Source organism: Theobroma umbraticum, unplaced genomic scaffold (assembly GCF_002168275.2).
Source record: "Theobroma umbraticum cultivar Fairchild unplaced genomic scaffold, ASM216827v3 scaffold_95.0, whole genome shotgun sequence".
Classification (NCBI taxonomy): domain Eukaryota; kingdom Viridiplantae; phylum Streptophyta; class Magnoliopsida; order Malvales; family Malvaceae; genus Theobroma; species Theobroma umbraticum.
This window is the reverse complement of record NW_018397257.1, coordinates 1,486,643-1,508,758: the sequence shown is the minus strand read 5'-3', so window position 1 is coordinate 1,508,758 and position 22,116 is coordinate 1,486,643. Positions and strand designations below refer to the sequence as shown.

The window sequence follows — 22,116 nt, the reverse complement described above, 5'->3', positions numbered from 1 at the left end:
GGGTTGAAGTATTAAAATTTTTTTCAATGTTGTTTAGCACCGTGGCATTGGTGGTTTGGTGTTGCAGTGCTGACCTTGCTAGAATAACAACACCCTTGGCTTTATGACGCCAAGAGTGCTGCCTCCCCTTTTTCTTTTCTTTTTTTATATAATTTTTTAATAAACTAAAGCAAAATAGAGAAATATAAGTAACACCTGCTAATGGGAAAACAACAAAGAAAAATTAGTTAATAACATTAAAATTAAAAATTAAAAAAATTAAGAATTTAACGAAACATAAAGAAAACTACGAAAGAGAATTGACTAAGTGTAAAAAACTTGGGCTGCCTCCCAAGTAGCGTTTTCTTTATATTTATTAGTTGGACTCTCTTCCAAGCTTAATTTGGGTTAGCAAGATTGATGAAGGAATGCTGATGATTGATGTCACCTCCCCAGTCATGCTTCAATTGTTGCCTGTTCACCTTAAACTTCTCATTAGTCTTGCCATCAACAACTTCCATTACACCATATGGGAACACTCTCGTAACAAGAAAAGGTCCTAACCACCTTGATTTTAACTTGCCTAGAAATAGCTTCAATTGAGAGTTAAACAAAAGCACATGTTAGCCTGGCTCAAAATGACGTTCGACAATCTTCCTGTCATACCATTTTTAGTCTTTTCCTTATAGATCTTGGCATTTTTATAAGCATCCTATCTAAACTCATCTAACTTATTTAATTGCAACAAACGCCTCTCACCAGCAACTTCCTAATCAAAATTCAACTTTTTAATGGCTTAATACGCATAGTGTTCAAGTTCCACTAGAAGGGGAAATGCCTTTTCAAAAACCAATCTATCAGGAGACATACCTATTGGAGTTTTATAGGCTATACTATATGCCCAAAGTGCATCATCTAATCTCTTGGCCCAATCTGTCCTCGATGGGGACACAACCTTCTCCAAAATCCTTTTAGTTTCTCGATTGGAGACTTCGACTTGTCCATTTGTTTAAGGATGATAGGTAGTTGCAACCTTATGTCTCACTCCATATTTAGCAAGAATAGTTGCAAAATACTTGTTGCAAAAATGACTGCCTTCATCATTCACTATTGTCTATGGTGCGTCAAATCTAGTGAAAATTTACAAAAAAAAAAAAGGAAAAGAAGGCTTGCATAAAGAGCTAGGCTGGCAAGGTATTTATAGCCAAAAAGGGGGAGAGTTTTGGCTTAAGTCTTCTACCTTTAAAATTCAGAATTCAAGTTTTCAATTCACTTGATCACTTGGCCAGATTTCAAGCTGATTTTTACTTGATTTCCAGCTTTAATTTTGAGTGAAAATTGACTCCTTCAAGCTTCAAAGTGGTTGCCAATGCTAAGATGAATTTGGTATAAATGTGTCCGTGTGCTTCCTTGAATTCAAATTGCAAAAGCTTGAATTTTTCCCTTTTCAATTTTTAAACCATTTTACCTGAAACTCCCCCTCATTATCTTCTTGATTTTATGCCTTTTTATTCCAAAGAAAATTAGCTTAAAAATCATCTAAAATCTAGCTTGAAATTTAAACTCTTTAGGATTTGAATTTAGGCTCCAAACTTAATTGATTAGATGAGGACTCTTCCCATTTGAATTCTTTGATATCTCCAGAAAATCCGCCAGATTTCAAACCCTCTTGGACAGGTCTAATTTGGAAAGCCTACCTCTTGCATGGATTTGGATGAACTTGTCCAAAAACTTGCTAAAAGGTGATGATTTTGCATGCATGCAGCTTCAGGCAAATTGACCTTTCTTCTGTTTAACATCCTTAATTTTTTACTTCCATATCGTAATTGAGTGATTCGAAGTCCTTCTGAAAGCTAACTTGATGCTGAACAAATTTGTATGTCACGGTCTTCCTTAGATTCTGATGCTAAGGTAGTCAAATTTGGGCTAGAAGTTGACCCTTGTGCATGGCTTGCATGAAAATTCCGAATTTTAGCCTTATGTTCCTACATAAATTATAAAAATACATAAATTCATAAATTTTCAAGTTATTTACCAAAGAAGGCTTTTTAATTAAATGGGGTAAAAAATGAGTTATATTATTTGAAAACTATGCAAAAACCATATGAATTAGGGCTTAAAAATGCTCTATAAAATATAGTTATCGAATATATCTTGACGGTTACTATTAATGAGTTGCTGGGTGTAGTTTGTTTCCATTTTGTAATTTGTTATAAGGCTGGCGTATTGAGTTTATTGTATTATCAGTACTTGTAGGTGTATTTGATGGGATTCTAGTGAGGAGATTTTATCTTTGGTACCATGCTAGTCCATTTTGGGATCAGCATGTATCTTTCAATACATAATAAAATATTCAGTTGATTGGGTAGAAAAAAAAAAAAAGAACTCTGTTACAACAACACTGTCAACCACCACGAAAGGTTTTGTGACAAAGATAAAGTTCCAAAAGCTGCTTGACCATAAGCGCAAAAGCCTAAACTTTTCAGAGTTTAATCTTAAGCTGTTTATATCCCATTAGTGTAGCTATTAAGTCGTATCCTAAAAACTACACCCGTCTTAAGTTCAACCAATTTAATGGCAATATTGGTGATGCTCGAGAGCATGTCATGAAGTTTGTGGAGACCCTTGGAGTGGAGAGATTGAAAGATAATTTGAAGTTAAGGGAACTCTCCAAGTCTCTTTCTATAAAGGCCTACACTTTGTATGTCAATCTCACTCTTGGTTTTGTGCAATCTTGAGGTCAAATAAGTAGCATGTTTTGGGAGAAGGTTTTTTTTACCTAAGTGAAAGTTACTCTTGTTGACTTGGAAAGAAAGCATGGAAAGTTTAGGGAAGATCTCATTAAATATATCCAACACTTCAAGGAAAAGATGTTGGACATACAAAATTCCCATAATGAGGAGTTAGTGAAATATTGCATCCAAGGTATGTTGATTAGTGTAGGCACATTGGAAAATCTACCTTTTCCCACCTTCCTTACTTTAGTTGAAATGATACGATGGAACACAATATGATTCTTAGGTAAAGGTGAAGTAGTCATTTGGAGAAATGAAATACCCCAACAGTAAATGCAATTCAAGAATGAGGTAGAGAAAAAAGAGGTCTTAGACCTTATTTGCAGCCAAGAATAGACAACTTGAAAAGAAGACAAGAAGAGATTCATTCTCCATCATCAATCTCGCTAGATAGAGTGAGAGCACTTTTCCACAAATTGATAAGGGATGGACAAGTGAACTTATCTTACGTTTTATGACCACCAACAACTTAAGAGAAGTCTAACCCAAGGTATTGTGACTATCACCATGCAATTTGTCCTTCACTTACTGAATGTAAAGATGTAAAATATTATAAGGAGGTGCAAGGAAGAGAAATAGTGGTTGGCAACAATAGGATCTAGTACAACCTATTTCTTACTCATGCGTGATACTTCTAGGATTTTTACTCTTGATTGCTTTATGTATTGAAAATTTTATGTTTGAAAAAAGCAATAAATTCATTTTTCAATTGCAAGTTTTGTTGGTCTTACTTTGATTGTAATGTTATTTTTCACCGTGTCGCAAATTATATCGTTCATTCTTTAACCATAGTTCATCACTTAGATTTCAATAGCAAGTTTTACCACTTATAATTTGGTTGCAATGATATTATGCTATCGATCATAAATTTTATCGCTAATTTCTTGATCATAGCTTACTCTTCTCAAATATATCATAACTTTTATAATTAATTATTTAAAGAGTTGAACTAATCTCATTCATATCAAGTTGAAATGTAACTTCCTTAATGCAAAGTTAAGGTTTTCTTTTGACGGTAATATGAAATGTGAACAATGTGTACCATTCATATGAATAGAAATACTTACATCAATCCATGAAAGATGTGTCCATAGAATATTGGCAATTGAAAATTAACTTTCAAATTATTATGTTACATATGTTTTACGTAGAAGTGTGAATACCAACTCAATCAAATAATGCACGAGTAATATGATTCAAGTTTTGCTAAATGTACACAGAATGGTTGAAGAGAGATGAAGAGCCCCGTACACATAAAAAATAATGAAACATCAAATTTATAAAATATACTAAAATTAAAATTTTATATTTGAACTTTATAAAAATTGAATAAAAACAACGAGTGGGGGAATAGTAATTAAAAGTGGCGCAAGCGGCTGATAAAGGAGCTATATATATAGGGGGACTGCTTGTTAGTGTTTACGCCTCAAGGTCAAACCTGAAATCAGATCAGTCGGAAGCAAAATTAATTTCTAATTTCTAATTCCTTAAAATAATAAAAAAAAGGGGGAAAGAAAAAAAGAGAACTAAAAAAGGGAAAAAGAGGAGGAGGCGTAAGCGAGCGAGGAGGAAGAGGGAAAAGGTGGTTCGAGAAGAGCAAAGAACAAGGAGAGGAGAATAGAGGAGGGTTGTTGCTCTCTTTCTGTTAAAGATTCAATTACTAGTATTTCATCAGTGACTCATAAGCAGTGGTATACATTCTTTTTTTTTTTTTTGGTTTTAATTTCATTTCAATGTAGTCCCGCCAAAGCCAAACAACCACAAACAGTTGTTTTTATCAGATTTTAGATTGCCTTTAGCGCCCAATCAAAATTGGATGAATCGCAGCAGATGATGGTTTGTTGTTGCTCTCAGAATCTGAGAGATGGGATTCACGCTTGTATTCGCGATTATGATAGGCTCCAATATGTGGCCGTCCTCCTCATTTACATCCAAGTAAATTTTTTTTTCTGAGAAAATTTTTAGTAGTAGTAGTTTCTAGGGTTTCTTTCATTGTTGAAGGAAAAAATCTTATTCAGTTGATTTGATTCGATTTGATTGGTCAGATTGGGTGCGCCTTGATCGGATCCCTGGGCGCATTGTACAACGGAGTGTTGCTGATCGATTTGGGCATAGCGTTGTTCGCTTTGGTGGCCATCGAGAGCAGCAGTCAGAGCTTAGGCCGAACTTACGCCGTTTTGCTCTTCTGCGCCATTCTGCTGGACATTTCGTGGTTCATCCTCTTTTCCCACGATATTTGGAACATATCGTCGGAGAGTGAGAGTCATGGAATGTTGTTCATCTTCTCTGTCAGACTAACTCTGGCAATGGAAATCATAGGGTTTTTTGTGAGGTTGTGGTCGTCCCTGTTGTGGATTCAAATATATAGGCTGGGGGTTTCTTATGTAGACAGTGGTGCAGGTCCACGAGACCCCGATTTCGATTTGAGAAATAGTTTTCTAAACCCTGCAACTCCATCCAATTCCATACTTAGACCATGCTCTCACAATGACAATGATGACGTTTTAGGAGGCGCCATCTATGATCCTGCTTATTACTCTTCTCTCTTTGAAGACCGTCAACAACACAATAGAAATTCTTTTCTTGTAACTCTTCTTCCTCTGTTTTTCCTAATTTGTCTGTTTCCAAGTTTAAATTTCATTCTCACGCATGTTGATTTAATTTATTTTTTCGCAGGGTCATAATGAGGCTATTAGTGGAAATGAATCTGCTTCTGGTGCTGAAGCTTCTCAGCTGAAGTTCTCTCCCGTCAAGACTCTTCAGGCTATTGATGTAAGCATCTGTGTCTCTTCGTGCTCGTTTCCCCTTTTGTGCTTAGACTTACTGCTTATATTGCCACTTGTTAGGGCTATGCTTTGCTTTTCTTTTCTTTTTTGAGGAGCGTTCTGAACTCCCTTCTGGAATAGGTGCAGTAGATCTAACAGACAGCTCAATTTAGAAATAAGTCTGTCTCTCTAATTGCCATGTAGAGATGGAAATGCTATCTGGGGTGCATTTAATTGTTTGAGATCAACGTACAGTCTTTTTCTGCAATGACTATATATGTCCGTTCTTCTTAAAAAAGTGTCCTAAAGTTGCAGATTGTCTTGCTAATTGATGAATTATTACATAGGGAAACATTCTGCCTATTTGGCTTGATTGTTGAAAGTTATTGACTTACCTCTCTTGATTGTCAGCTTGAAGAAATAATTAGATTTTATTTACCAGAATAATGTAAGAGAAATATTACAGATTTTGTCCACTTTTGTGATAGGAATACATTGATTGCTGCCACCTGTGCTACAAAAATTGACTGTTAGCATTATTCTGATAAGATTTTCTTCTGAGTACCATCAAAATCAAGTTAGTCTAGTGATGCCGGTGTGCTTAACTATTCCTTTAAGCGCACACTTCTTTCATCTTCTCAGTATGGTTTATTCGTGCAGTTTCTAAATCCTTGTATGATGACTCTGTTCAGAACTTGTAGTGGCTTGTTTGTTTAAAATATGTTTTAAACATAATGAGCTATCTCAAATTACATAGTAAAATAGCACTGAAAGAGTTAAATTTATTATCTGTTTCACTGTTTTTTAGGATAGCCAAGTGAATAAAGTTTTGGACAATTTTTATATCTGAGTTCTTGAGAACAAAGAGAATATCGAATGGAGAGAAGAGGAGAAGAAATCTTTTAGCTTCAAGGGCTCTTTAAGAGACATCAAAGGCTGATTGCATCATGGGAGATAAGAGCAGTAATGCTGGAAATTTCTGATAATAATTTTATATCAAATGACGGCTATTGAAATTTAAATAACATAGGTACTTATACCAAAAATAAATAAATAAACGAGTTAATCACACGTATGCTACTTGAATTATAATAAATTGTACAAATTGGTAACTAAACATAAAAAAATATACAATTTGCATCCTTAACTTTCAAATCGTGTAGCATGTAGTTCAAATTTTAACATAATTACTCACCTTGCCTACGTGGTATCTAACCTATACAAGCACACCATGTGCAAGCCACATGTGAAATAAAAAAATTGAGTAATTCTTTGAATTTCCACGTGGATGCCATGTGGCAACTCACAATTGGTGGATATTGGGTAAAAAAATTCTTTTTCTTTTCTAAAAATAAAATCTTAAGTTTCAAATTTTGAAAAAAAATATTATAGTAAAATATTAAAATATTATAGTATGCGGAGAAATCCAAGAGTATCTCACCTTTTACACTGGTTCAGAATCTCTCTTATTCCTTATCCCCATTTTCATTCTCACCCACCTTTACAGAACCCTAACTCCAAAATGATTTTAATGTTCTAGGTGTCTAGATTGGAATTGAAGCTTTTTTAATTGGATTTAAAATTTAAATTACTCCTAAAGATATTCATTCATGTTTAGTCAAATGGGTCTGTACTGATTTAATTTGTGCATGCGTGTCTTCTGGAAATTGGAAAGTGAGTTGGATGGTATTTGCTTGGTTTTGATGCTTCAAGTGATTTGTCTAGACTTGAAGCTTGTTCTCCAGGTTTACTTTGTAGGTTTTAGTTTGATTTTGTAGAAACTTCAGAAAAATGTTTCTTGTGTACTATGGACTCTATGGTTATTTAAATGTTCTAGTTGTTTAGTTTGGAATTGAAGCATATTTTGTTTGGATTTAAAATTTAAAGTACTCCTAAAGATAGTCATCCGTTTTTAGTCACATGGGTCTTTACTGATTTAATTTGTGTGTGTCTTATGGAAATTGGGAAGTGTCTTGGATTGTATTTGCTTGATTTTGATGCACCAAGTGGTTTGTCTAGATTTGAAGCTTGTTCTCTAAGTTAACTTTGTAGGTTTTAGTTTGATTTTGTAGAAAATTGAGAAAAATGCATCTCATGTACTAGAGGCTTTATGGTTATGATAGAATTTTCTATAGAGATGGACTCCATTTTCATGATTTATTGACAGTGGTGGAGGAAAGAATGAGAAATGGGGCATTGATTGATTTTTTTTGACTTGTTTAAAGACTGTTTGGTTAGTGAGAGAGAGAGGGAAATTGCGAGAAAATCTTGAAAAGAAGAAAGGTATCTATGTTTTGTTGCAAATATTAATTGTTTTTAATCTTTTGTACTAATATTTATCTTTTTTTTTAGAAAATTTTAAACTTGAAAATCTATTTTAAAAAAACTAACATATTAGAAATGTTTTACTCAAAATCTACCAATTATGGATTGTCATGTGGCATCCATGTTGAAATTCAATTCATTTTTTTAATTTCATGCATGGTGTATGCATTGCGTAATTGTATTGGTTAGATGCTACATGGGCGAACTAGGTTGTTGATATGTTAATTTAGACTGACATGGTACATGATTTGAAAGTTCATAGTGCAAATTATAATATATTTTGTTTCAAGTATCAATTTGTACATGTTATTGTAGTTCGGGCACTACATGTGTGCTTTCTCTGAATATAATAGCATAGTTTCTTATGAGCTAAGCCTTACATCTTAAATGCAAATACCATATACAACCCCAAAGCCTAATCTTTGAAAGATAAGCAAAAGGAAAACTAATATAAAATATCATAAACAATTTAAGAAGTGTATACCTATAAATTACATTTAAGCTCATAAAATGCAACAAAGTAACAAAATAAAATCACTAAGTAATTTAATCTCTCTAAGTAGCTTCTACCCCTCTTGCATCTTTAAAACTGTTGTAGGTTAGGTAGGTGATTAGGGCTTATGGCAAATTTTTATTTGAGTTCTTGAGATAACATATAAAATTCATTAAAAGAAAAAGATAAGAAAAGAAAAAATCCCTAAGCTTCATACATAAGGTTTCTAAGGAGTCACACCTAAGGTTTATTGCATCACACAATCTAAGAGCAATAATGCTGGAAATTTTTTTATAATAATTTTATATTAAACTAAAGCTTTTGAAATTGAAAATACATTGTAGTTTTAAGCTAAGCTCTAAATCCTAATAAATACATAACACCAAATTTGTAACTTATTGAAACTAGAAGACATTTTATGGGTGCTGGACACTTGGTTCAACCATTATATGAAACTGTGGCTATAATTGTGTTTTTTTCCCCTCAAATTTTCAATAATGGGGATTTTTTCTACCTTAATTATTTTTCTGATTTCAATTTTGTTTTAAATTTTGGGGAAGGAAACATGAGAGAACAGAAAGTAAGAGGGAAGATAGAGATGGGCTAAGAGAGGTGGAGGGGAAGGGAGAGAGGTTGGCAACGCTAGAAAATATGGGGGGAAAGGAGAGCCGGTAGAATGGAGGATGAATGAGAGCATCAAAAGATGGAAGGGTAGAAAGAAGAGAGAGAGGAAGGGAGCGGATGAAGAGCCACCCTCTGATCCGGCCTTCTGTTACTAGATCCATGATAGACTAGGCTGACAACAGCAAGGCAGAGGTTGGGAAGAAAGAAGAAAAATGAAAAAAAGGAGAGAAAAAGAGAAGAAAGGGAAGAAAAGAATAAAAGGGAAAAAAGGAAAATAACAAATGAAAGAAGAAAATTTATAAAAAAAAGTTTGATTCCTTATCGGTAGAATATATAAAAAAGGTTTTCCTCAGTTTTTTTTATCCCTTTAGGAGTTTGTTTAACATTATATTTTGATGATCATCTTATCTTTTACATTGTGTTGCCACAACAAACACGATTTTATAGCCTGTAATAAAATATGAATATTTTTAAAAATTAATAAAATTAATTTTCTATTTCACTAAAAAATAAGTGGAGCCGCTGCAATTGTGGGCTTTTTGCTAGTAGACACACAAACCTAATACTTAGAAAATGAGCAAAACACTATAAAAATTAGCCTAAATAATCTAAAATTTTAAATCTACATATAAAATTATAATTTACATGCTTAAAAATACAGAACAGTAACTAAAGGAAATCTTATATAGTTTAATCCCACAATTATCATTTTTCTATTATACATCATAGAGAACCAAAAAGAAAAAAAACATCCAATCTTAGAAGTTAGAACCAGTCACTAATATTCTCAGTTCCTATTCCAGAGTGAAAAAATATTGGAGATATAATAAATGATCCAAGTAATTATGGAGCTCTAACTGTTGAAAAGGTTGTGGTGTTATAAGTTTGTGAGGCATTGCTCTCCTTGAATGGCTTCTGCATCACTTTTGCTGCTTTTATTGTCTGCTTTTTCATGGATTTGGCAACACTGTTTGTGGTCCTCTGTCCCATGTTCAGTTCAATTTGTTGTGTATTGCGTTGGTGATCCTTAAAGCCATTCCTTCATCTACTTGAATCTGTAAGCTGTTATTGATGGGTCATATTCATGGAATACTTTGTCATTGAATCTTTTGGCACTAAGCGTAATCCACTATTATGGGTGTTTTTTTTTTTTGTTAAATGCTTTAACCATGCACTGACAGTTTTAAATTTTAAATCATGTGGCTTTGCTCTAATAAGAATTATTGGCTACTATATTTTACTATTTAGTGGTCTTTCACTTTGTTTGGTGCCTTTACCAAACTCAACTATTGCAGGAGGAGAATGCTACAAAAGTGCCTCAGACTGTTTGAATCCGAGCATGATATCTGTGAAAAACTCAGATTAGTATCACCACTTCTATATATATTTTGTTTTGAGGCTTCGTTCATTTATCAGGCATGGCTTAGGATATGCATGGAGTGGGGTTGTACAGGTTCCCACTTTGTCATTCTTTTCCCAGGATGTGGCTGCAACTCTTTTGAGTTAGAAAGACGAATGCTTTCTTTATCCTGTAAGAAATAGAGTGAAGGCTATTTGAGAAGCAGTTCTGAATTCGTAATTTTTATAGTAAGCCAAGGTTATTCTCTTAGCTCGAAGTTCAAGATCAGAATCCAAGCCTGGCACACGGGTATGACTGCTCTGTTGAACATGTTTTGCATTTGGCTTATGGGCTGTAGTTTAGGCAAAGGGGCTTAACATTGGGATGCCATCTGATGTGCAAGGATGTGTTTAGGTTCCATTGGAAATATCCATCCTGCTTGAAGCGCCCAGTTTAAAGTGGTATTAGAGTTGGCCGGAAAATTCTTAAGAAAGCAAGAACCAATACTGCACCATTTTGGTTTTACCTTTTTGACAGATTTGTGAGGATGTTTTACTCTCTATTAAATGGAATGAGTTATTCTTTTTCAAGCTTGTTAATTTGTGGCTTAGGTAGTGCGGTATAGGGGGTGAATTCTAGCGCTCCCCAGCTTAGTTGAGTTGATAGGGCTGATTCGAATCTTAAAAATCTGTGTAAATTCAGGTTTGATTTAATTTGATTCAATAAAATTAAATGTCAATGATATACTTGTATCATTACACAAAAATAATAGTAATGGTATTTCGTAGCTTCACTATATCGGCCATCTATTATTGTGGTATTTCATCACCCCACTATTTGGTTTTTCGATAAGGCAATCAATTGTTACAGTCCAAACCTGAGATTATGACTGGTGTAAGAGTATTGATGAGAGTGACCCTATTAACCTATACAAACTTCAAAACAAAAGAATTAATAAATCAAAAGCATGTCATGAGATTGTAGTTGTGCCAAACATCAAAACATCAATTTACTTGAATCCATGCTTGAAGTGTGGAAGCAGAACATATTTCAAAGTACAAACTATAAACCACCTTGGACAAAATTCAAATGTAAGCCATTTCATGGTAATTTCATAGTGTAACATTTATAACAAAATGTAATTCGAGTCAAAAGTCCATGATTAGACAAATGCAATAGACGGACTAGCAGAGTACGATTCAAAAGCAAAGAGGTTGACACTTATTAGATGCCTTACCGGTCACCTACCAAAACTGACTGTGGAAATAGCTTTTCCCAAAACTGACTGCGAACCAAGCGAGCTATTGATTTGTAGCAACAAATGCATCTTATATGTATGAGTTATAAATAACTCTATGAGCAGATATGAGAAGGGCGAACAAGCTAAACGGAAAACTTGTTTATCAAATGCACTTTCAGAATAAAGCAATAGTAATTTCAAATGAATCCAAAGCCATTCTTTCAAATGTTTCAAATATTTCAAAGATTTCCAAAGTCTATTTGTTGAAAGCATATCAAATATCACAAAAATTTTCAAAGTCCACTTTTGCAAGCGTATCAAATATTTCAAAGATTTGCATGTGACATCCCAAGCACAATCAAATATCTAAGGAATCTTAGAACTTGTTTCCAAACATATACAAATTTGTTCAAAACGTTTTAAATAAAATATAGTTTGAAAACCCATACATAGTCTTGAAAATGAAGTTTGTTACTTTATTCTTTATAAATCTCTTCAAATATATCAAATGAAAAACTAGTATTTTAATTGATTTTTTAAACGTTTGAAGTGAAAATCAAAGTATTCAAAAGTTTAGTTCTAAAATAAATTCATTACTTTTAGAAATCTTTTAAAGTCTTTTTGAGTTTAAAGATAAGCCTAATCTAATCAGAATGGAATGATCAAAGTCCAAACTTTAAATGAAACAAATATCCAAAGTTTGAATCAAATGTATCACGTTCAAACATCAAACCAAAGAAATATCCAAATTCCAAATCAAATGTATCAAGTTCAAACATCAAACCAAACAATTGTCCAAAGTCTAAATCAAATATAACAAATTTAGAACATCAAAGCCAAACAAATATCCATAGTCCAAATCAATTATGTCAAACATCATTTCAAATAGATCATGGAGTGCTAGATAGCATAGACAATCAAAACAAGGTGTGCCATAACACCAAAGTGGTCTGGAACATAGTCATTGACCATATATCGAAAGGGGGTTAGGATTGATTCAACTACTGAGTGAAAAAAAAAAAAACTAAGCATTGTGCACAATGGCTAACGGCTACTGCCTTTAGCTATAGGTTCATAACTTAGGTAGGCTCTACTAAAACATTTTTATGAACTTTCAAATATTCAATGTTCATTCTGAATCCATTCACCATCCAAGATTAAGAGGGTAAAAAAAAAACTAAATCAAAATACGCAAAAGTCCATTTCCAAACAAAGGGTGAATCCAATCACTAATCAAATTAAAGATTGAAACAAAACTGAATCATATTCATCAATCATACCAATATCTTAAGGGCAAATTGACCCAATGTGCCACGACTCATTTATGGGGGCTTGCAACAGGTGCATGGACTTATGTGGGTATGGCCCATTAGGCCCAAGCAAGCTTTAAACCTCATATGTGGGCTTGACATCCAACGTATTCACACAATATCCATATATTACAATAATATTCATGAATATATAAACATCGTCACCTTATTATGGAACTTCTTAATATAATGGGTGGAACATCATGCATTTAGTTATCACATAACTACCATCACATAATAATGGAACTTTTCAGAATGGTGTGTGGTTTCTATTTCATTTCATATCAATATTTGCATTATATATAACATCTATGGTTCGGCACACATCTCGTGTCTTTATTACCTATAGTCTTTCCACCATAGTAACAACATTTGTTCGCACTCATTTCCAAGGCTCAACACAATATTCACAATGAAAAACAAATATATGTATCAGCATTAAATTACATAACAAAGTATCATTCATAACATAAACAAAATAGGACTCGACTCGACACACTGTGGAGTGTAGTGACACTGAAAGGCTGGAAAAGAAGGCTCTGCCACACCTATTATGTATGAGCTGGGCTATTACTCTACAAGGTTCCTAGCTAAGCTAGTTATTGATCTGTAAAACAAAAACAAGGGAAAACAGCAAGTGAGTCATAAAGATTTTGTGGATAGATATGGGAAAGGGATAAGCCAAGGGGAAGAGTTTTTGCATTAAACATAATTTGCAAAACCAATGTGAATTTCATAAGCATCATTATGAACCTTTCAAATATCAATAATCTCATTTCAAACATTTTTCCCTTAATGTATGTGAAATTTTCGATACCTCAACGGTTAGATTAGATAGTGACAATTTCAAATACAAGTGTTTGCAAGGAGAAAAGCAAGAGATTTCCTTTCACAGGCCCCAATACCTTTACCATGGGTAACAACATCATACTTATTTGCAACTTGGTTATCGAGTGTTACCTCTAGCTTGGAGGTTTGAAGACACTAATAAATCATCATACTTATGGATCCCATGTCATTCGTTCAAGTTATAGTCATTCAATTAAGCCATCATTCACATAATCAATTAATTAAATACATCATCATCAACATTTTCATATTCCTATGATTCTCAATATCAAGGTGGTATTCTTACCCCCACGATAAGCGTTATTCATGTGGTATTCTTATCCTTACAATAAGCTTTGTCAAATGGTATTCTTACCCCCATGGTGGGCAATAATCGAGTGGTACTCTTACCCTTATGATGGGCAATATTTATGTGGTATTTGTTAGCTCCATTAGTTTTTGATGATAATAAAATATTCCCATTTATCTATGTCTAACTTTTCTACTTGAGTGTGTAGGATAAAAATAAATATTAAATAATATATTAATAATTTAAAGGCAAATATCAAAACTCATAAGAATAAGGAGCTACAATTGAGCAATAAAACATAAGCCACTTAGTTGGATAATTAAGGGAATTGGTTGGATAAAATTCAAGAGAGAAGTTGGCGAGTTCAAGCAGATTGTGAAACAAACAACACTTAGTCGACTAAGAAGTATTTTTAGTAGACTAAGAGCTTACTGTCAAAAACTGAGTTCAGAGATAGAAACGACTTAATTGACTAAGAAGTATTGTTAGTCGACTAAGAGCCTATAGTCAGAAACTGGATTCAAAGACATAAACGACTTAATCGACTAAGTAGTAATGTTAGTTAACTAAGAGGATTCAGTCTAAAAATTTGAGTTTGAATGGTAGGAGATAAATTAACGGCTAGAACTGTCCCCAAACTATTTTCAATAGTCAGAATCTATCTAACACCCATCAAAGTTGATGTTCCTCTAGAAACTGACATATACCACTAGTGCTCTTTCTATCTATTTTGCATCTAACAAAATCTACATCTGAATATCCAATGAAATTCAAGAGTGTTCCTCTAGGATACCATAATCCTAAATTTTATGGATTAAACAATAATTAAAAGATTTTGGAGTGACCATGCATAATGTACCAATATTTTGTGATAACACAAGTGTAATTAATATCTCAAAAAATCCAGTTCAGCACTCAAGAACAAAGCACATTGAGATTAGACATTATTTTGTTAGAGACTATGTACTTAAAGGAGACATTAAGATTGAGTTTGTCAACACCTTGAATCAATTGGCTGATATATTTACCAAACACTTAAATGAGGAAAGATTCTGTAAAATTAGGAAAAATCTAGGAATGGCTAGCACACAAGAGCTTAAATAAATTTATGAGCATTTATCTTATAAGACAGTGTGTACTTATTTGATTAAGAGTATCACGTAGTCAATTAAAAACACTCTGTTTCTTTTAATGAAAGACATAGTCAGACAAGGGTAAAACTTGATCTCTTAAGAAGCCCAAATAAAAATAATAAATTTTAAAAAATAAAGGTAGTTTACTGGTGAAGAAAAAGAAGAGGAAAAATCTTTTAACTGAAAATGAAATGGGAGGCAAAACTTTGAATTTTTAAAAAGAGAAAAACTACTCACATTTAAAAAAGGGGAGTTTGACGGTCTTAAAGAAAAATAAACTCTCTTAACTCACTTTCCCTTCATTCTCTCTCATCTGGCATCGATCCTTTAAAACTAAAACCTCCCCTCAAACCTCGTAAACCCTATATCTGAATTGAACAAAACCAATGGCCAAATTCTCTCTACCTTAAAATATCTTGAAAAAGAAGAAGGGTAAATGGTCCATGGAAGAAAGTCCTCCGACTGAAATTCAAAAGAAGAAGAAGAAAGATGAATCTACTTCGGTGACTGTAAAAATCGAGAAAAAAATCAGAGAAAAAGAAGGAAAAAGGAAAATTCTCTACAAAAGGTAACCTTTCATCCCTAAAATTTAGAAATAAGATTAATAAGGATAGGTTTAGGAAAATTGAAAATGCTCTTATCTCATGCAAAATATACATTGACTGGGACAGCTTTAATGAAGTTTCAAAAATTAAAAAAGGATTATTAGAATATTTTTAAAAAATGAAGATGAAGAAATTGAGTGTTTTTAAGAACAAAACCTATAGTGCTAGTTTGGTAAAAGAATTGTATGCTGGGATTGTACAAGATGAAAATGAACTAGATAATCCTGAAGAGTTTTTGAATGATAGTTTAAATGTGTTTTTGAATGGAAACGAGTTTATTGTTACTGCCTCTGATATGGGAGAATTGCTGCATGTTGAGTGTAATGTGGGAAGCTATAAAATTGCAGAAGATTATGATCCATCATCCTTGTGGGAAGTAATCACTAGAAAAACTGAAAGATATTAATCTAAAAGCTATACAAGTTTTATTAGAAGTCCACAAACTAGGATATAGCACTACTTCGTAGCTTCAATAGTTCATGGAAAAGGTGGAAGCTTTAGCTATGTGAGTCTTCAGGATATATGGATGATGCAGTATGCATTTAATGCTTCTTCTCTTAATTTAGGAAGATTTATGATAGAAAGAATGAAAGGAACATGTCGAGTTGACAAAATACATTTACTTTATGGAAATATAATTACCTCTTTGGCAAAGAAGAAGGGTATTTGAAGTTCCAGATATGAGATGGATTAGGTAAAGAGCAGAGATCAGGCTCTTTACCTAGGAAGCCTGCCAAAGATGGGATACAAACTGTATGGAGAAAAGTTTTTAAGACTTTCAAGGATACTCAAAAGGATGAGCAAACCACCCCTGCTCAGACAAAACAACTCCCCCATAGATTTCAAATGAAATGATTTTGAACATACTAACGAAAATTGATGAGAAACTCACTGACTAGTTTGCAAGAATTGAGAAATTTGAAGAAAATCTACAAGAGCTAGGAAATTTAATGAAGGACAACAAGAAATCACCTTCTAGTCCTACAACTGAACATCCTTCTACAGCACCAAGTCCAGCTCCAGTAGGACAAGCTAGTGAAAGTCTTGATTTTCAAGCTGGAAGTGATGAACCAGTATCTGGTCTTGTGAAGAAATCACCTACGCATGAACCTAAAAATGAAAAAGAATCTAATGAAGGGACTGAAGAAATTAGCTCTTTCAATGACAACTCTAAACCACAAGCAAAAAGATCATCTCCTACTAACTCTGAAGAAATTTTAATCATAGATGTATTCCACTAAATGGTCAAAGAAGAACAAGCAAAAAAGGAAGCAGTAATGAAAAAGGCTCAAAAGTTAGCATCAATATGGGATTTCCCTGAATCAGTTCACACTACAAAAAAAAGTGAACTTATGGATAAAGAACAAAGACAAGCAGTTGCATTCATCAAAGCTAAATTCCAACCAAATGGTAAAGGCAGAAAGACCATGGCTACCAAGACAAAGTTTATGAAGAGGAGAAAGTCCTCTAAATTAGCTGAAAAAGTTAAACCTTCAGTTCAATCCTCCATTTAGCAACCTATCCAAGTTTTAGATACCTCTTCTCCTAATTCCTCACCATAAAAATCCTCACCTATGCTATCTCTTGAACCCCTCAATATCGATTTTGGAACAAATGAATCCACCCCCTCAGACTCTTTTTAAGTCCACACTTGAGTACTCTGTTTTTCTTTTTTTTTTTTTGATAATGACAAAAAGGGGGAGATAAGTTATGGTGAAGCAACCTTAAAGGGAGAAAGTAGAAGGGATCTAGAGAAAATAAGCTAGAATAGAAGTACTTTTTAATGGAAATTTAGGAACTTAATTCTGATAATGCTGACAATATGTTACTTTAATTACTGATGGATTGATTTTAATTACTGATGAATTGCTTATGACTTTTGAAAACTTATTTTTATTATGCCTCTGTGTTTATGTTGAAAAGATGCTAATGATAGTTAGTTACAATGTTGATGTTATTTTGTCTATTTATTACTAATTGCTCTGTTAGCATAAATAAAGGCATTGTATTAAAATGTCTGAATCTATATTTTTTTTTGAGATGGAGAAAAGTTTACTAATTTGGATAATAAAATAACTTGAAAAGATCATGCATACATTAAAGGGGAGCTCACATTCAGGCGGAGAAATTCCGATCGATTGCAAAACAAAAATAATAAATAGACATTGTGTGTTTAATCAAGGAATGTTTTGTCATCATAAAAAAAATGGGAGATTGTTGACTCAATTAGTTTTTGATGATAATAAAACATTCCCATTTATTTATGTCTAACTTTTCTACTTGAGTGTACAGAACAAAAATAAATGTTAAAAAAATATATTAATCATTCAAAAGCAAATATCAAAAGTCATAAGAATAAGGAGCTACAATTGAGCAATAAAACAGAAACCACTGAGTTGGATAATCAAGGGAGTTAGTTGGATAAAATTCAAAAAAGAAGTTGGCTGGTTCAAGCAGGTTGTGAAATAGAGAACACTTAGTCGACTAAGAAGTATTGTCAGTCGACTAAGAGTTTACTGCCAAAAACTAAGTTCAGAGACAGAAATGACTTAATCGACCAAGAAGTATTATTAGTCAACTCTTAGTTGACTAAAAGCCTACTGCTAGAAACTAAGTTCAGAGACAGAAACGACTTAATTGACTAAGTAGTAATGTTAGTTGATTAAGAGCATTCAATATGAAAATTTGAATTTGAATGCTAGAAGATAGATTAACGGCTAGAATTATCCCTAAACTGTTTCCAACGGTTAGAATCTATCCAACAGCCATCAGAGTTGATTTTTCAAGTATATAAGGTACTCCCAACAGCTATGAATTAGTTTTTTTGAAGGCGTCCAAGATCAAAAGAGGTAAAAAATAGCAAAAACTCTCTCCATACTTTCTACACTTCACTTCAATCCTTGTAATAGAATTAAGCACTTCACTTTGTACCATTCAGATCAAGTTAGTAATCATAGGTACTTCTTTATTCTTGTTCGCTTTGAATACTTAGAGTGTGCAAGTCATTTTAAGGGGATTGATCAAGCTTGGGTTAGCTTGATTGAGTGTATAGGTTCTAACTCAGCCTAGGAAAAGTTAGTTTTGGGTTTTGGTTGATCCTTGGAAAAACCATTGTTAAAGGTTGTGGCTGAGCCTGTGAAAAGCCATTGTAAAAGCTTAGTGGGAGCTTGGGAATTCCACCATTTGTAGTGATTTAGTTTGAAAAATCCTTCGTTGAACAATTAAGGCAGTGGATGTAGGTCTTTGATCGAACCACTATAAATCTTTGTATGTTGTTTGCTTTGTTTTATCTTTCATTTTCATTCTTTGTTTAATCATTCCTGCATCTTGCATCGAACTTCTCATCATAGACCTTCAATTTGTTCCCAATTAGAAATCAAGTTTAGTGAGAGCTAAAAAGTACTATTCACCCCCTTTCTAACACATTTATTTGGGACCAACAGTATTCTTACACCTACGATAGCTAAAAACCAATATTCATACAAAAAGAATTTATACATAATATAACACATTTTTATGTCACACTTAATGTCAAATTATTCATTCAATGGATTTATTGGTGGGCATTTATACATCCTCACATAATCCTCATTGGTGGAGATTTACTCATCCACTTTCACATTCTACATAATTGGTACTCTATCAACCACTTTCACCATATCGAGTGGGTATTATATCAACCACCTAAGTATTTATCTAATATGCAACAATTGTGCTTTATATATCTCATTAAGGAAATTTTGAATGAAAACATCAATAAGGGTATGTCTCCATTTGTTAAAAACTAATATATAATAAAGATATTTACTACATAGTATATTGAAAACTTTATTGAAAACATTTATTTCATACAACGTGATTTATCAAAGCCAATATAACATTCAAATCATGCAAGGTAACCATATCAATAAATTATGCTTAACTTTACCATATAAATATTTTAAGAGATGTACCCACTAACCTTCGAAAGTCTACTTCTACTAATAAGCCAATTCTCTGCTCTAGCGAATTTCTTGGAGTTTCAACCATTCCTATTCATTCAACAAACGTTGTAATCAATACCTAAACTAAGAATCTTGTAATAATCATCCTAATCTCTTTCAAAACTACTTGGATTTATCCAAAACTAATTTTGTAACTTAAATCCACTACTACTTAATAATTAAATGCTTAAAAATCCACAAAATCCTTGAGTTTTAGGATTCAATAAAAAATTCTTGGCATAAAAAGAATATTTTTTGTGCTGGATATTCATGAATCAAAGATTTGAATGTTGAAAAATATTACCTTTGTTCATAAAACTCAAATTCAAGCTTCAAATCTTTCAAACTAATGATTTAGGTGAAAAATGGGTTTCATAAAGCTTAGTGTTGATGATAAATTGATGAGAGATGACCTAGAATGAAAAACCCTTAGGGTATAGGTCATATTTATATTATGGGATATGAAAATAACCTTTTACCTTTTCTTCTTTTTCTAAAAATGATGAAATGCATTGATACATTTGGCAATGTATCGATATTTTTGCTTTTGAAAAAAATTGTATTGATGCATTATAAAGATGTATTGATACATGGTCATTAGAAAGCCTTTTCGCACTAAATGTATCAATACATTTGAGACAGAATGCAGTATTTGAGACAGATTGCTTATAAAAAGCCTACCAAGCTTATTTACATTTAATACCATTTATGTAAATGTTCTCATTTTTATTTCTTTCCTTTTTAGTCTCCATTTACTTAAGATATTTAATGTAAATAAGCAAAAACCCCCATTTGGATTCAATAAAAATATGAAAAAAAGTAAAATTCCAAACGAATCACAATCTACATTTTGGTTTCAAGAACAAAATCTATCACGACCCAAACTCGGGGTTGTACTGGCGCACGAGTCTAATAGGCAGGGCTCACAAGACCTAAGGAAGCCTCAAAATATCCAATAACAGTACACAAATCTGAAGACTTTCAATAACACCATATACATTATTAATTTAAATTTAATAATTTTTTTAAACATTGCCTCATTGGCACATAGTTAACTTATAATCTTCATACACTATAATAAAAGTATTGTTGAATTTATCATGCAAGTGCACATATCATTAACAAGTAATATAATAAAAAGTAAAGAATCATTCTCACAAGGAATTGTTACCAAATTTTGTTGACTACTAAAATTATAACAATTTAATCTTATTCAAACAAAGTAATCAAAACTATTGAATAACAAAGAAAATTAAACTAATGACAAGAATGATAATGAAAACTAGAAAAATCAATTAGAAAAGCCTATGATTATAATTTCCCCTCAACACTTTGTTTGAATCTTTTTTATTCTCTCTAAACTTGCTTAAATGGTCTAAGTTGCTTATAAAAATATCTCAATCAATTTACTATATTCCTATACAAATTGAATTAAAGAAAGACTCATTAAGCTTAGACTATAATTTTGGTTGTATATGACATGTAAGCATATTCCTATCTTACACGCAAAACAAATCAATCAATCATCTAATTGAATTTGAACATATACTATTTCATCCATGGCTTATAGTAAACTCCTTTTTCCAAGTTGCATTAAGGTTACCCAATCAATATAATTGGTGGTTAGTCAATCAGACACATTAATCACAGGATTGAAATACATAACTTAAATACCATTAATCATAAGTAAAATAGAACATTAAAAATCCAAACTATATGTTAGGTTTAATTGCAATCCTAGATAAAGAAAATTAGTTCATACTAAATAACAAAAAAGACAACCCAAAGAAGTTTAACCATCAATAACAATTCAATAAAATCGAAGAAGAAACAAAAATGAAAAGAAAACTAAAGATTGTCCAGTCTTTGATCTTTAATCTTTAAAGTTTTTCTTGCTTTCTTATTTGCTTGATGACTACTTTTTTTTTCAGAGAAACCCTAGCTTAATTGTGTTTATAAATTTCTTCAAAAGATGCCTTTAAATAGCCTAAAAAAACATAATTGTAATCAAACCTGGAAAAGCCTTTGCTTGAGATATTGACATGGCACTGTGGCCTCAACTTTTTGGCACCACAATGCCACTTTCTTAGATTGTTGTATAGTGTAATTTTTCTCCTTGATGCCACGGCCTTAAATCTTTAGCGTTGTGCCTCCACACTCAATGTCTAGTGTGTGCTCTACTGGACTTAATCAACTTATGACACAATTTTTTTGATCTGGGTTGAACTGGACAAAGTGGTAACCAAGAAAGTTATAGCCTTGTCTCTTAGCTTTCTAATGACTCAAGAATAATGATAATTGAACCTCTAGAATGAGAATTATGCTTGAAATACTTAAAAATGTATGAAACAAGCATTGGCCATTCATGCACTTTTCTTCACCAATTG

At 32.7% G+C, this 22,116-nt stretch overlaps 1 protein-coding gene across 3 annotated transcripts; it reads left to right on the top strand.

Annotated features, from left to right (window-relative positions):
- The first annotated feature begins 4,201 nt into the window (after window positions 1-4,201).
- On the top strand, window positions 4,202-10,910 carry LOC110412059 (uncharacterized). Of its 3 annotated transcripts, XM_021422477.2 has the most exons (5): window positions 4,202-4,465; window positions 4,556-4,709; window positions 4,820-5,359; window positions 5,451-5,546; window positions 10,398-10,910. In XM_021422477.2, the coding sequence occupies exons 2-5, from the start codon at window positions 4,605-4,607 to the stop codon at window positions 10,521-10,523; spliced, it is 867 nt and encodes a 288-aa protein (XP_021278152.1). In that variant the 5' UTR covers window positions 4,202-4,465; window positions 4,556-4,604; the 3' UTR covers window positions 10,524-10,910. The 3 variants fall into 3 exon arrangements, with proteins under 3 accessions (XP_021278152.1, XP_021278151.1, XP_021278153.1); XM_021422476.2 differs by having other exon boundaries at window positions 4,202-4,709; XM_021422478.2 differs by having other exon boundaries at window positions 4,202-4,709; window positions 10,277-10,910.
- Window positions 10,911-22,116: the final 11,206 nt, after the last annotated feature.

What these genes read in the sequence shown, in the direction of transcription:
- LOC110412059 (XM_021422477.2), top strand. Translation starts at nt 4,605, where the DNA reads ATGATGGTTTGTTGTTGCTCTCAGAATCTGAGAGATGGGATTCACGCT. An exon ending in ACAATAGAAATTCTTTTCTT is followed by an intron (nt 5,360 to 5,450) that starts GTAACTCTTCTT and finishes ATTTTTTCGCAG; the next exon opens with GGTCATAATGAGGCTATTAG. An exon ending in AGACTCTTCAGGCTATTGAT is followed by an intron (nt 5,547 to 10,397) that starts GTAAGCATCTGT and finishes TTCATTTATCAG; the next exon opens with GCATGGCTTAGGATATGCAT.